The sequence below is a fragment of the Rhinatrema bivittatum genome, chromosome 2, assembly GCF_901001135.1.
Source record: "Rhinatrema bivittatum chromosome 2, aRhiBiv1.1, whole genome shotgun sequence".
Classification (NCBI taxonomy): Eukaryota; Metazoa; Chordata; class Amphibia; order Gymnophiona; family Rhinatrematidae; genus Rhinatrema; species Rhinatrema bivittatum.
In genome coordinates, this window is record NC_042616.1 from 157,176,770 (window position 1) to 157,192,371 (window position 15,602).

Genomic DNA, 15,602 nt, shown 5'->3' on the forward strand with positions numbered 1-15,602 from the left:
CCGGGACCTGGTACAACAATTGCACCTCGAAGTCTTGCCGCAGGAGCCTCCGTTGCGAGTATCGTCCATCCAGGGGGTTCCCCTTCCTGGCTCCATCACCACTCGTACGAGCCCTCTTCAGCTACAGGTCGGGCTCCTTCATAAAGAGGAGATCTCTTTCCTCATCCTGGAGAGATCTATTCACCCCCTCATCCTCGGACTGCCCTGGCTAAGAAAACACTCGCCAGTCATAGACTGGCACTCGCTTCAGATTACGTCGTGGGGGCCAGCCTGCCTCCACACTTGCCTCCCGGCCTGCCCGCTTCAGATGCTTCCACTCCTTACAGCCCCGCTGACGGTACCGCCTCCGTACCAGGCCTTCAAGGATGTCTTCTCGAAAGAAAAGGCTGAGTTGCTCCCGGAACATCGCCCTTTCGACTGTGCGATTGATCTGCTGCCAGATACCACACCTCCTCGTGGCAGAGTTTACCCCCTGTCTCTGCCTGAGACCAAGGCCATGTCGGCCTACATCAAAGAGAATCTTGACCGAGGATTCATATGCCCGTCGAAATCCCCGGCAGGGGCCGGCTTCTTCTTTGTAGCCGGGAAGGATGGGTCCCTGCGGCCCTGTATTGACTACCGGGGCCTGAATCAAATCACCCGACGGGACCGCTATCCCTTACCCCTCATTCCAGAGCTCCTGGATCGGTTACAGGGGTCCCGCATCTTCTCCAAGTTGGACCTTAGAGGGGCGTACAACCTCGTACGAATTCGACCGGGAGACGAGTGGAAGACCGCCTTTAACACCAGAGACGGCCATTACGAGTACCTCGTCATGCCATTTGGACTCTGCAACGCCCCGGCCGTGTTTCAGAACTTAATGAATGAGGTATTGCGCGACCTACTATACACGTCGGTAATTGTCTACCTCGACGACGTCCTAATCTTCTCCCAGAACTTGGAGGAACATCGCCAACACGTACGCCAGGTGCTGCTGAAGCTACGAGAGAACCGGCTGTACGCCAAGCTGGAGAAATGCCAGTTTGAAAAGGAATCCTTGCCCTTCCTAGGGTACATCGTCTCATCGACCGGTTTCCGTATGGACCCCGAGAAAGTCGCAGCGATCCGGAAGTGGCCCCAACCCCTGGGTGTAAAGGCGCTCCAACGCTTCCTGGGCTTCGCCAACTTTTACCGCCACTTCATCCCGCAGTATTCCAGCTTGGTGGCCCCCCTTACGGCCCTCACACGCAAGGGTGCCGATGCCCGAAACTGGCCTCCCACCGCTATACAGGCCTTCCAGACCCTAAAGGAGGCCTTCCTTCAGGACACTTGTCTCCGACATCCGGATCCCGCACGCCCGTTTGTGGTAGAAGTGGATGCCTCCAGTGTGGCCGTAGGGGCCGTACTGTCCCAGATTTCTAGTATGGGTAAGCTCCAGCCGTGTTCCTATTTCTCTCGGAAATTCTCGCCTGCCGAGAGGAACTATGGTATCGGGGACAAGGAGCTACTGGCCATTAAGTTGGCCTTCGAGGAATGGCGCCAGTGGTTGGAAGGGGCTCAACACCCAATTGTGGTTTATACCGATCACAAGAACCTGGCGTATCTATCTCAAGCACAAAGGCTCAACCCCAGGCAGGCGCGCTGGTCCCTCTTTTTTAGCCGGTTCAATTTCTCGCTCCAGTACCGACCAGCATCTAAAAATATTAAGGCTGACGCTCTCTCCCGCACCACTGAAATAGAAGATTCTTCTGAGCCTCCCCAGTACATAGTAGATCCGGCGAAAGTCCTGTTGGCAGCCACCGACCTAGTACCCGTTGGTAGGACGGTGGTTCCTCTCCGCTCGAGGAAAAAGGTGCTAGCTTGGGCACATGACTCTCTAACTGCGGGTCATCCTGGAATCGCCCGGACGCTGGAACTTTTAACCGAGTTTTATTGGTGGCCACGAGTGAAAGAAGACGTCCGCCTGTATGTCCAGTCATGCCCCACCTGCGCTCAGCAAAAGCCATTACCAGGACGTCCCTCGGGTCTTCTCCAACCTCTCCCGATACCTACGGAACCCTGGACGCATATCTCCACGGACTTTGTGGTAGAGCTGTCGCCATCCCAGGGGAAAACAGTGGTTTGGGTCACCATTGACCGCTTTTCGAAGATGGCCCATTTCGTGCCCCTAGCCAAGTTGCCTACGGCTCCGGAATTAGCGGAGCTGTTCATCCGACATATCTTTCGCCTGCATGGCTTACCGCAACACATCGCTTCAGACAGGGGACCCCAATTTACGGCGAAATACTGGCGGGCGCTCTGTCAGAAATTTGGGGTTCAAGTAGACTTGACCACGGCGTTTCACCCTCAGGGCAATGGCCAAGTAGAGCGCACGAACCGAACCCTGAAGATGTTCCTGCGAGCCTTCGTAAGGGAACAGCAGGACAACTGGGCTACTCTTCTTCCCTGGGCGGAGTTCTCGTACAACCGCCATCGACACTCCGCCACACAACAGCCTCCCTTCAAGATGGTATATGGGAAAGTACCCAAGCCGCCTCTCCCGCTGCCTGTTCCTACGCCCTCGCCCGCAGCGCAATTGACGGCCAGTCAAATTCAGCAGCTTTGGCTCTCCACTCAAGAGAAGCTCCGCCATACCGCCGCACACTTCAAGGCGTACGCAGACAAGTCCCGGCGACCCGCTCCTGTGCTTTTGCCCGGTTCCAGAGTATGGCTCAGTACTCGGAACATCCAGCTCCGGCTCCCGTCCATGAGGCTGGCTCCTCGTTACATCGGTCCCTTCCAGGTGGCTGAACGTATTGGCGCAGTTTCCTACCGTCTACGCCTTCCCTCTACGCTCCGCATCCACGACATCTTCCATGTTTCTCTCCTCAAACCGGTGGTCCTCTCGCGCTTTCACCCTCTGCCTCCGGAGCCTTCCAAGGTTGCTTCGGACCCTGGGACCACGTACACGGTGAAAGAGGTCTTGGACGTCCGTTTCCGTCGGCATCGCTGGGAGTACCTTCTCTCTTGGGAGGGCTATGGCCCTGAGGAGAATTCGTGGGAGCCCTCATCCCACATCCTGATAAGGACCTCCGTCGCCAGTTCCATACCCGGTACCCGGAGAAGCCCCGGCCCCCCGGAAGGGGGCGTAGGAGGAGGGGTACTGTTGCGATCCCGGGTCGGCCCCGGGATCGCCGCCTACCTGGTCGCAGCCCCGGCGCTAGCCCGTGTCCCCCAGGCCTCCGGGGACCCCCGCTGCCGCAGCCCCGACATCAGGCAGTTTCACCCGGGCCTGCAGGGCCCTCTGCTGCCTCGTGTCTGCCTCGCCGGAGCAGCCGACGTCCTTCGACGTCTGGCCCCGCCCCCTATACGCGCGCGCGTCTCTGCCTCAATTTAAAGGGGCCAGCGCGGGAAATTCGAAAGAGTGCCTCCGGTGACGTCAGACGCTGCAGGGCTACTTAAGCCCTGCAGTTGTTTCTCTCCAGTGCCTTGCAACGAGGTTTCCAGGTATTCCTGCTTCCAGTTGCTGCGTTCTCGTGTCCTCTTGCTCTTCGTGCTTCCTGATCCCGGATTGGCTTACGACATTCCCTGGCTCTCGACTCTGGACTGGCTTACGACGACTCTCTGGCTTCTGACCCCGGACCGGCTTACATTAACTCTCTGGCTTTTGACCCCGAACCGGCTTACGTTGACTCTTCGGCTCCTGACCTCGGACCGGCTTCCGGTGATCCATTGGTTCCTGACTCTGGACTGGCGAGTGACAACTCTTCGGCACTTGGACTTCAACAGCCTCGGCCCTCGCGGGCCCTCCTAAGTCCCAGCGGCCGGGTCCCTACGAGCTCCTCTCGGGGGAGGATCGGCTTCCAGGGCGAAGATCTTCCCACCATTAAGACCAGCTCCGTCGTCTCCACTCTCCTCGCCAAAGCCCTTGGTCGCATAGGGCTTCCAGAGTTCATCCTTCGGCCAGTTCCGAACCCGTCCTTGCCGCCTCCCGGTCGGGGCCATTGCTGCCACCACCTACAGCAACTGCTCCTCTGGTTCCGACCGGCCCAAGGGTCCACGAATCCTACAGTTCTTTTTTACTCAACGCACAATTAAGCTCTGGAATTTGTTGCCAGAGGATGTGGTTAGTGCAGTTAGTATAGCGGTGTTTAAAAAAGGATTGGATAAGTTCTTGGAGGAGAAGTGCATTACCTGCTATTAAGTTCAATTAGAGAATAGCCACTGCCATTAGCAATGGTAACATAGAATAGACTTAGTTTTTGGGTACTTGCCAGGTTCTTATGGCCTGGATTGGCCACTGTTGGAAACAGGATGCTGAGCTTGATGGACCCTTGGTCTGACCCAGTATGGCATTTTCTTATGTTCTTATGATTTGGGGACCTGGTACCTGCAGCCCTGATTTGGACATCTTGCTCGCTGCAATTTCTTCAGCCCGTGGCAAGCAACCTCAACCATCTGCTCTTGGTTAACTGGTGTCACAAGCAATGTCACAGATCTCCCAGATTCTGTCTACTTTCCTCACCTCGCTGGAAGAGCGTGGGATTGGCCCATGCAGCCCTGCCCCAGAGGTTTCATCTCCTTGTAGGTCACCCTCGCCTCTGCCATGGGACCGCAGTCCGTCTCTGGAATCGAGAAGCCCGTGCCCAAGAGGATTGCCACCATAGGAGCAGGTGGCTTCTCCTCCCTCCTCCCCAGGTTCATCAATGGGGATACCCTCTGATCCACCAGAGGAGCAGCCAGAGATGCTCTCCTACTCAAAATTTGTTGAAAAAGAGGGAGTGCCTCTGAACATCGAGACGAAGAAGATCCCGGATACCCATGAGGAAGTGATGAGCATTCTCAAAATATTTGAAGTTCCGGCCAAACATCACCTTGCCCTGTCATGCAGTGCTAGACTCTGTCATGGCAAAGGCTTGGGAGTCTCCCTTCTTGGATCAGGCAGCATCCAGAAAGACTGACCTCAAGTTCTGCATGCGGCAGTCGCCCTACTACAGCATGGTACAGCTCCCACACACTTCCGTGGTGGTTGAGTCCGCCATGAAGCAGTCAAAGAAATCTCATCTCTATTCAAATACCCCTCCTAACTGAGACTGCAAATACCTTCATGACTTTGGTAAGCGGGCGTTTCTGGCAGGTATGCTAAATGCTAAAATGTAGCAGCACCAGTTTTATATCACACGATACCTGTATGAGTGTTTGCAGTCCCTAAAGCCTCACCTGGCCTCGACTTCCTCAAACGTCATCTTACCCCATTCGTACTGTGACAGGGAAGAGGGTATAAGGCACCTGCTGCGTTCAGTTTATGAGGCCTTTGACACGTCGGCCCGGACCTCAACCAGAGCGATAGCCAGGAGGATAGCGTGGCTGCGGGCCAACGCTGTTCGATAAGATGTGCATGAGAAGTTAGCTCACTACCATGCAAAGGAGATAATCTGTTCGGCAGCAAGCTGTGGGAAGTGGTATATCTCTTGAAGGAGCAGAATGTGGCGGTGATGTTGCTGGTGGCTCCGGGGGATCAACCCTCATCTAGAAGGAGGTTGTACCCCAGCTTTTGCAGGAATTATTACCAGCGACGTCCATTTTGCTCATACCAGCCTTTCTGCCCACCCTCTGCGCCACCTTCCAGACCGTTGCTGCAGCAACAGCAAGTACATAGCAGGCCTCGTAACCAACGCCCGCAGCACCCTCCAGAATCCACTGCCCCGAAACCTCAACAGGGTTTTTAGGGGCGACCGGGCCATCGCCACCGCCATCTATGGGAGGCAGGATCTCGTCCTTTTACAACTCCTGGACATAGATCTCCTCGGACAGTTGGGTTCTCAACATTGTGAAGGATGGATATCGCCTCAACTTCGGGATTTGTCCGTCACTTCTGTACTTTGTCCAGCAGTGCCCATTTGGTGCCAATAGGAAACAGCTGCAGGAGGAGGTGCAACACCTTCATCATGGTGCCATCCAGCGGGTGCCCTGCGTCAACAGTGCTGGGGATTCTATTCCCAATACTTCCTCATTCCTAAGAAGTCAGGGGGCCTGTGCCCAATCCTGGACTTGAAGGAGCTCAACAAGTTCCTGTGGAGGGTAAAGTTCAAGATGACTTCTCTCAAAACAATTCTGCCTTTCCTTCAACCCAACAATTGTATGTGCTTTCTGGACTTAAAGGATGCATACTCTCACATTCCCATGCACCGCTCTTCTTGGTAGTTCCTATGTTTCCAGGTCAACTCACATTACCAGTACAAGGTCCTCCCCTTTGGCCTGACCTCAGCTCCGAGGGTCTTCACAAAATGCCTGGCAGTAGCAGTGGCCCACCTCAGACAAAAAAAGATTCAATTATTCCCATATCTAGACGATTGGCTCCTGGTGGCATCAGATCCTTCCATCCTCCAGGAGAGTTTGTGGACAACTATATCTTGCTTAGAAGGGCTGGGGTTCATCCTCAACTATGAGAAGTCCAGTCTCCATCCCACGCAGGTACTACAATTCATCAGAGCCTGGATAAACACTGTTCTGGGAAAAGTGTTTCTGCCAGCAGACAGGGCCGATACGCTTCGGACCCATGTGATCGGACTCAGGGGTCAAGCGTCTACATCTGCGCACATGATCCTCACCTTGCTCGGTCATATGGCGGCGGTGGTTTATGTGGTTCTGCACACCTGTTAGCACATGCGGCGTCTGAAGTGGGGCCTCAAGTTGCAGTGGACACAGTTCTCCTAGCCACTCTCCAGCAGCATGGTCCTGACCCCAGTCATGCAATGGGATCTAGAGTAGTGGTTGCGCCCAAGGGCTCTGGTGGTTGGGGTGCCGTTCAGTCCTCCGGCCGAGCAGGTGATCCTGACTACAGATGCCTCTACCAGGGGCTGGGGGGCTCACCTTGAACAGGTACAGACTCAAGTTCTCTGGTCTATGTGGGAGCGCTGCCAGTAGATAAACCTCTTGGAGCTACGAGCAATAAGATATGCGCTTCTCACATTTGCGAGCTTCCTAAAGGGGAAGACGTAATGGGCCACACGGGCAACCAGATCGCCAAGTTCTACATCACAAAGAAAGTGGGTCCGGTTCCTGGATCCTATGCAGGGAAGCGGTCCACCTCCTGAAGTGAGCAGAAGAGAATGCCATTTCGCTCCAGACGATGTATCTCCTGGATGTGGCAAACACCCCAGCCAACCAATTGAGCAGGATTTTCCATCCCCACGAGTGGGCTCTTCGCCAGGATGTGGTAGACCAGCTGTTTGCAACATGGGGCCGGCCCTGCATGTACCTCTTCACCACACTCAGCAACAGGAAGGTGTGTCAGATCTGTTTGATCTATCCCTGCAAGGCCCTGTTTGCGCAGGACGCATTCCTCATGCTGTGGATGGAAGGTCTCCTATACGCTTACCCACCGATCCCACTGATCTCCAAGACAGTGCAGAAGTGTATTACGGATGTGGCCAATCTCATTCTGATAGCACCAGCCTGGCCCAGGCAGCCATGGTACATCTATCTGGTGTGAGTTTCCATCGCCCCGCTCATTTTCCTAGGCAACAGCGTGGACCTTCTGACTCAGAACTAGGACTTCCTGCTTCATCCCATGCATTCTTTGTTTTGTCTAACTGCTTTGAGATTGAAAGCAGCGTATTGAGTCATTTGTATTTGTCGTCGGGGGTGCAGGTGTGTTGGTGTCTAAAAAGACATCCACTAGGAGAAATTACCAAGGGAAGTGGCTCGGGTATTTGACTTGGTACAGGGACAGGGATATGGACCCTTTCTCCTGCTCCCCCGAAGTGCTGCTTGAATACCTGTTTTCCCTGTACCAAGCGGGCCTGGCAACAGCATCAGTATGGGTCCACATGAGTGCCATAGCAGCTTACCATCAATTGCATAACGGACTGCCAGTGTCCAACCATCCTCTTATCTCTCGATTCATGAAGGGGATATTACGGCTAAGGCTGCCAGTGACCAAAACTCCTGTCCCGTGGGATCTCAACCTATTGTTGGAGCAGCTCATGCTCCATACCTGTCACATGAAGTATCTAACATGGAAAGTGCTCTTTCTAGTGGCTCTTACCTTGGCGAAGAGAGAAGGCGAGCTGCAGGCCCTGATGTGTTATCCCTCATATCTGCGGTTTTTCCACAACATGGTCATGTTACGAACTCACCCTTCCTTCATGCTGAAGGTGGTTTCGACTTTTCACCTCAGTCAGACCATCACATTGCCAATGTTCTTCCCCAAGCCTCATGCTAATGCGAGGGAGGGATTGCTACGCTCCCTGGTGTGTAAACGGACTTTGGCTCACTACAAATGACGGACAATCCGAAGGCAGAGCATCTCAGCTGTTTGTGTCCTTTAATCCTAATGTCCCAGGATTCCTGATGACCAAGAGGGCACTATCCACCTGGATTTTACCATGAATCCAGTTCTGTTATACCAAACGATCCGTGACCCTTGCTACCTTGCCAAAAGCCCATCAAGTGAGGGCGGTGGTTGCGTCAGTCGCTCATCTTCAAAAAATTCCCTTACTAGAAATATGCAAAGCTGCCTCTTGGTCCTCTCTGCACACTTTTACAACTCACTACTGTCTTGACCAACAAGCTGCCAGTCATGCAATATTGGGATCGGCGGTCCTGCAGACTGTTGCATGGAAGGGAGGCTGTACACATTAATGATAGTGAGCGATTAACAGATACTCGGTGGTGACAGGATTATGTCACATTTTGTCTATGCATCTTTGGACTGCACTCACGACCTTCAGCTGGGGACTCCTAATTTAGCCTGCTTATCTGTGGGGAAAAAGATGGCGCTGTGCTGTGTGGGAAAGGACATGCAGCCACAAAAAACAAAGCTCTGTGAGCTTGGGAAAGCTCTGTCTCGGCTGCCTGGAGGACATCCCAGACAGCATGGCTAATTCATCCTGCTATCTACAGAAAACACTGTTTACGGTAAGCAAACTTGCTTTTCCTTTAGATACTGTTTCTCCACATACTCTTCACAGCCTCACCTTATCACACTAAATGGATGGTAGAAAGTGGTGAGAGTTCAAGGAGGCCCCCGAGCTGGGGCAACAGTCATTGAAGGCAACTTGTCAACCCTGACCACTGATATAATCTCTCTTTTTGCCTATCCTCTGCCAGATTAAGTTCTTTGCAGCTTTGGCTGCCAGCCTTCCAAAGAGAACATTGAAATTCTCCAGCATGTCTTCAGTCAGGAAGCCACTGCCTGACCCCAGCTTGGATTGCCACTCCCAGAGGGTCAGGTCCCTCCCTCTCTAATACTCACTCCTATTCCCAGCTCTTCCTCCCCCTCCACTAGCACTTCCTCTGTCTGCTGGCCTTTCCTCTGTCTTGGTTGATTAGGCCTCGCCTACCTTTCTCTTCCTACTTCTCTTTCCTGTCTTTTCCCTCTATCTTCCTCCTACCACTTTCTCTTACTGCCTTCCTCACTCTACTCCTCTGCTGATCCTCACTATCTGCTGTCACCTCTGCTCCCCAGCCCTCCCTCCTTGCCTGACCTGGCTCACTTCTGTCCTCCCTACCCGCACTCGCCCACTCACATCCCTACCATTTAGCCTGCTTACTCCAACTGTGCATACACTATTCCCCCATTCACCCTCAAAACATGCAAGGACAGTCAGACAAAGAAGACTGACACAACATTTGCACACTTCTTGCATACACAGGAAAAAGACACTAGACAATAGGGAAGATCCATACAGGGAAAAGAACAAAAAGACAAGATAATCCACTCAGGTAATCAAATTCTATAGACTCTTCTGTCTCCTCTCACTTCTCACTCCTTTCTCCACCAACACTTGACACACCCTCAAAGGAGCAGCTGTAGAAAACAGGGTTTTATAGTACATGAACATACTGTACGATGTGATAAAATATTGCGCAATACAATAAAACACCTCATGGTGCGATATATTTCCCATTTGCTTAAACATGCCCTCCTTTTTTAACATGCATTTTTTTCCATCAAATAACACACAATGGGCCAGATATTCATACCTACGCGTGGGCGCAGATTTGTGCGCGCACAAATCTATGCCTGATTTTATAACATGCGCGTGCAGCCGCGCACATGTTATAAAATCCAGGGTCAGCACGCGCAAGGGGGTGCACACTTGTGCACCTTGCGCGTGCCGAGCCCTAGGGGAGCCCTGATGGCTCGGAGCGGCCTCGGAGGGAACTTTCCTTCCGCCCCCCCCCCCCCCATCTTCCCCTATCTAACCCGCCCCCCAGCCCTACCTAAATCCTGGCCAAGTGCCAGCAAGCGATCCCCGGACCCAGCAGCAGTGGAGAGGCCTCTGGCCACGCCCCGCTCCACCCATTTTTTCAAGCCCCGGGACTTACATGCGTCCCGGGGCTTGCACGTGTCGCCTGGCCTATGCAAAATAGGCTCGGCGCGCGCAGGACCGGGTTTTCGGGGTTACGCGCGTATCCCTTTTAAAATCCGCCCCAATATCAGCTCCACTTTAACGCAACTTAGTAAATATACCCCTAAGCAGTTAATTAAAGCAGTTCTTATATGTAAACTACAAGTTCATAAATTGATTTTAAAAAAGTGATTCTGCTAAAGCAATAAACATGAAAATGTAGATTTTTTTTCATTGTTTTTCTGATTCAGTTGATGTGTTTATATGTAAACAATGATGTGGCTTTTGCTATGTTTTAGGAAAGTGGATTTGCCAAGCAACTCATACTGTTTGCAACATTTTGTGAAGGTAAGAACTTTAATTTGTATGTAATTCTGGTCATCTTCATTCAAAAAGGATATAGTGGAGCTAGAAAAGATGCAGAGAAGGGCAACCAAAATGGTTAAAGTGTTGGAACAACTCCCTTATGAAGAAAGGCTTCGAGAGGAGATGATTGGGGGGGGGGGGGGGGGGGGTATGATTGCGGTCTACAAAATCAAAATTGGAGTAAAATAGGTAATATGGGAACACATATATATATGCTTTCAAATAATACTAGTACTAAAAGTCACTCCCTTAAGCTAACAGGTACCAAATTTAAAATAAATTGGAGAACATATTTTTTCAATTGGTGCACAGTCAAGCTGTGGAATTTGATGTTGGAAGAAGTGGTCAAGACAACTAGCATAGCTGGGCGTAAAAGAGTTTGGACAAGTTCATGGAACAAAAGTCCATAAATAGTTATTAACCAGGTGACTCAGAGACCCATCACTTGTCATTTGGAGTGAGAAGCAAGACACTGAATCTACATTTAAGGAATGGCCACTGTCTGAGACAGGACGCTGAGCTCAATGGACCTTTGGTCTGACCTAGCATGGTGCTTTTTATGACTGAGTGGCTGCGACTACCCTAGAAAGTTTATACAAATGAAGTCAGTTACCTATCAATTTTGGGATTTTAATCCAAGTGTCCCTAAATTATGGAAACATTTTTTTTTTAAGTAAAATGGACTCTTTATTAACATCACTATCTTGAATTACATAAACAAATACGGACAAGGATTGCATATGTAAAAAGATATAGTTTGTTTCAAGATGAAAAGTTAACCTACTTTTTTCCAGGTTGGATTGCAATATTTGTGTTTATTTTCTTACTTTATAATATGTATAGAAGCCATAGGCCATTCTCGAAGCAGCACGGCAAACTATTGGAGATTTTCTAGCTTATCTTATTTTCTTTATACTCTTTGTTTCTCCCAGGACAAGCAGGTTGGTAGTCCTCACAGATGGGTGACATCATCAGATGGAACCCAGCATGCCATTAACCCCGCAGCCACGCGGGGTCCCCCTTCAGTCTCTTTTTTTCTGCGGAGCTGTTGCCTCGCAGTTTCTGGAGCTCTTTATTATTTTTCCCTTCATGGAAGAAATTCATCATTTTTTCATTGGTTTTACCCCGCTTCGGGGTCCCCCATCACAAATCGGTTCCTCCGGCAATTTGGTAGGTACTTTTTTCGCATTGTTGTGGTCGGTTCCCAAGCACCTACCTCCCAGTGGCCACCAGCCACTGACCATGTGCCGTCTTTTTTCAATGGCTACCGTTTTTCGGAAGTGCCTCCAGTGTCCACGGACTGTGTCCATTACGGACCCGCATGACGTTTGCATCCTCTGCTTGGGGCCTTCTCATGATGTCCATCAGTGTCCCAGCTGTGCTCAGATGACCCCTATAGGCTGGTGCGCCCGCCTGGAAAAGATGGAGCACTGACAATCTGCTTCATTGACTCCAGTACCGGGTACGTCGAGTCGTGGGGATTGATCTGACTCAGGACCTCCCCTGTACAGGAGAGAACCTGTTTGGGGACAAAATCCGAGACGCAGTGGCCCAGTTAAAAGATCATCATGAAACCCTGCATCAGTTATCTGCTACCACCTCGGACCCTTCTTCGGCAACACGCAGGGTGCCACAAAGGGACTCCAGGAAGTCATTTTACAGGCAACGGAGATACTATCCTCTGACCTCACGTGCTCGACCGGTTCGGGCTGCCCCAAAGAGCCACTCACGCCAACAGCGAGTACCTCGGGCTCAGCCAGTACCTCAGCCAAGCTCTGTGGCTGGGTTTTGACTGGCACAGAGAAAGCAGCTGCCTAACCCCAGTGCCCGCGCCATCTGACCCACTGGTCAGGGGCCGACTCTGCCTATTCGAAAAAAGCTGGACCCTCATTACCACTGACTGATGGTATTATCCATCGTCAAACGGGGTTACCACTTTAATATGCCAGACTCCTCTGCCAGACTCCTCTCCCTCTCCAGTGTGGAGCCTGCTAGAACATGCAACAACCCTCGAGTTAGAACTGTTGGCCCTGTTACGGTTCAGAACCGTAGAACCGGTTCCCCGTGCCCGGTTCTACCGGTTCTACAGTTCTACTCCAGGTATTTTCTCATTCCAAAGAGAACAGGCGACCTCCGTCCTATCCTCGACCTCCAGGCCTTAAACAGGTTCCTCTGGAGGGAGCGGTTCAAAATGGTATCCTTGGGTACCTTATTCCCGCTTCTTCATCAAGGGGACTAGCTCTGCTCTCTCGATTTACAGGACGCCTATGCATACATTGCCATCTTTCCTCCTCATCATAAATATCTTTGCTTTGTGGTAGGTCAGCAGCATTTCCAGTACAGGGTTCTTTTCTTCGAGTTTGTCTCCGCACCCCAAGTCTTCACAAAGTGCTTGGCAGTTGTGGGAGCACATTTGCGCCGCAAAAGAATGCAAGTGTTCCCATATCTAGACAATTGGCTCATCAGGATTTCGAGGTAGGGAGCCCTTCAGTCCCTGAACTCGATGATGGGGCTCCTTCAATCACTGGGATTCCCCATCAATTTCCCAAAATCCCAGCTGACGCCATCTCAGATTCCCTGCATTGACTTTCTTTTCTTCTAGACCCAAGAAGGGGATTCTTCCTCCCCCTACATTCCCTCCTCCACTTCCAAGATTTCCGAACAGTTTTACAAGCAATCATTTTCTCTTAAATCGATTATTGCAATTCACTTTTACTCTGCCTCCCTGCTAACACTATAAAACCGTTACAGATGTTACAAAACGCTACAGCAAGGATTCTAATCAAAACCAACAAAAGAGACCATATAACACCCATCCTAAAGAATCTGCACTGGCTCCCAATCAAATTCAGAATCTTGTTCAAAGTCTTATCAATCATCCACAAAGCCATTCACAACATCACCCCACTGGATCTCAGGATCCCATTTCAGCCTCGCACTACCTCCAGACCAGTGAGACTAGCATATAGAGACACTCTACAGGCCCCCCCCTATCAAAACGTCATTAAGGAAAAGAGCTCTCTCCACCGCTGGCCCAAAGCAATGGAACTCGCTCCCTTCAGACCTCAGGCTCGAACAATGTCCGATCACCTTTAAAAAAAGACTTAAGACCTGGTTGTTCAATCAAGTCTTCTCTTAACTCAGCTATCTTATCAAATCTCCCACTAGTAGACTCTGTTCTTGGCAAATCTCTAATGGTACTTTCGCTCTAATAAACCCGCCATAGTAGCACTTAATCCCTGTGCCCTATTCTTAGTCACCGAACATTACACCAGCTAGCATTAGGCTCGCCAGTCAAGTCTCCTTTCTTATACACTATGTTAAATCCAGTTCTTTGTATCCAAGTTTGATCACCCTGGTTTAATGTAAGACATTCTCATGTCATGGTTTTTGTTGGAATGTAAACCAAAGTGATTGGTAACTCTGTTACTTGAATATCGGTATATAAAAGTGCTAAATAAATAAATAAATTCTCCTACACTGACTTTCTACATTTGGGCTTGTGGAGGGGAGTCCTGGGCCTGGAAAGTTTGACAGTGGTATTGACTTTTAAAGCTACAATTATTTATTTTCTTATTCTTTTAGTATGGATATTGTAGTTTTGCTAAAAACACAACTTTTCAGCAAATCTATACCATTTATTCTTGCAGAAAACAATAGAACCACTCATTTTAGGTAACAGGTAGTACATGAAAATTGTCAACACAAGAACACTGAATCCCTTATTAGTATATAGACTATTTGACAAAACTTCTTTTTTATAACTCTATTAAATATTCTCAGCATACAAAGTCAACAAAGCAAAGTGACTAAAAGAAAAAAGAAAGTGGCTGAAATGAAAAAACTAAGAAGTAGGCCAGACCAGCCTTATATGAGGCTATGGAGATTCATGAATTTGGTGATATGACCTCCAAATTCGATTATGCTTGAAACCCTTTCCCTTCAAGTTGTAACTTAATTTTTCAGTATCTTCTATATTATGCACTTGTCGCTACTCCATTCCAAGATTTAATTTCCAAAAAGTGGCAATAGTAACCAACAGCCTATGTTTTAAAGGAACTAGTGATCCCTCCCACCTGCCAAGGAGTACTAATTTTGGTGTAAGATGTATGGTAAGATTTAGAATATTTGCAATTTCTTGTGTTACCTGAGACCAGAATTGTTGAATACCCTGGCATATGTATATATGTGCCTATCTTCCGATATCCTTTCCAGCAAAGATTCCCGACCCCAGGAGAGATATTTGAATAAATACAGGAGTGTGATAAGTTTTATGAAGCAATCTGATCATGAGCTCAATCCATCAACAGGTAGTTTGTGATGCATTTCAGCCCAAATACCTTTCCAAGCTTTCAAGTCTAGAGAAGCTCCAAGTCAGCATTCCAAACATTCACCAACCACTGAGAGGTCACGTCTTCATTCTTAAGTTTAAGTATCCCCAAATATATAGCCAAAATACTCTTAGCTGAGAAATCCATGCCACCAAGGTAGTTTTCCATTCCATTTAAAGGGCAAGGGGCTGCCTAAGTTGTAGGAAATAAGCATGAGAACTCTGATTTAAACAATAATACTGCTGTAATGTTTGAAAGGTATGGAACCCTCTTTCATCCCTTAGCTGACAGACAAATGCCAAACCATTATCTCTCCACTGCTTAAAGGCAGGTGGAAAAGAATATCCAGAAATAAAGGGAATTGTGGAAGATGGGAGTAGGAAGGATGACAACAAATGTTTTTGGTAGAGCCAGGATTTGAAAAATATATTATTCTACCATAAAACATGATTTTGATGCACTTGTTGAAAATTGAGACTATCACATTGCAAAATTATGAATCTTTTGTATTTACATACAGACACATCAGCTGATTATTCTTTTTTTTAATTTGTACTCCAGCTACATCATAAAAATGTTATAATTCTTT

General features: G+C 49.6%; 1 protein-coding gene across 2 annotated transcripts in view; it reads left to right on the forward strand.

The window, feature by feature from the left end:
* The window catches only part of LOC115084217 (GTP-binding protein 10-like), a 665,348-nt gene that overhangs the window by 167,339 nt on the left and 482,407 nt on the right, over positions 1–15,602 (forward strand). For both annotated transcript variants that reach the window (XM_029588786.1, XM_029588784.1), the window contains exon 10: positions 10,616–10,664. In XM_029588786.1, coding sequence (XP_029444646.1) covers positions 10,616–10,664 — 49 coding nt within the window. The remainder of the gene's footprint in view (positions 1–10,615; positions 10,665–15,602) is intronic.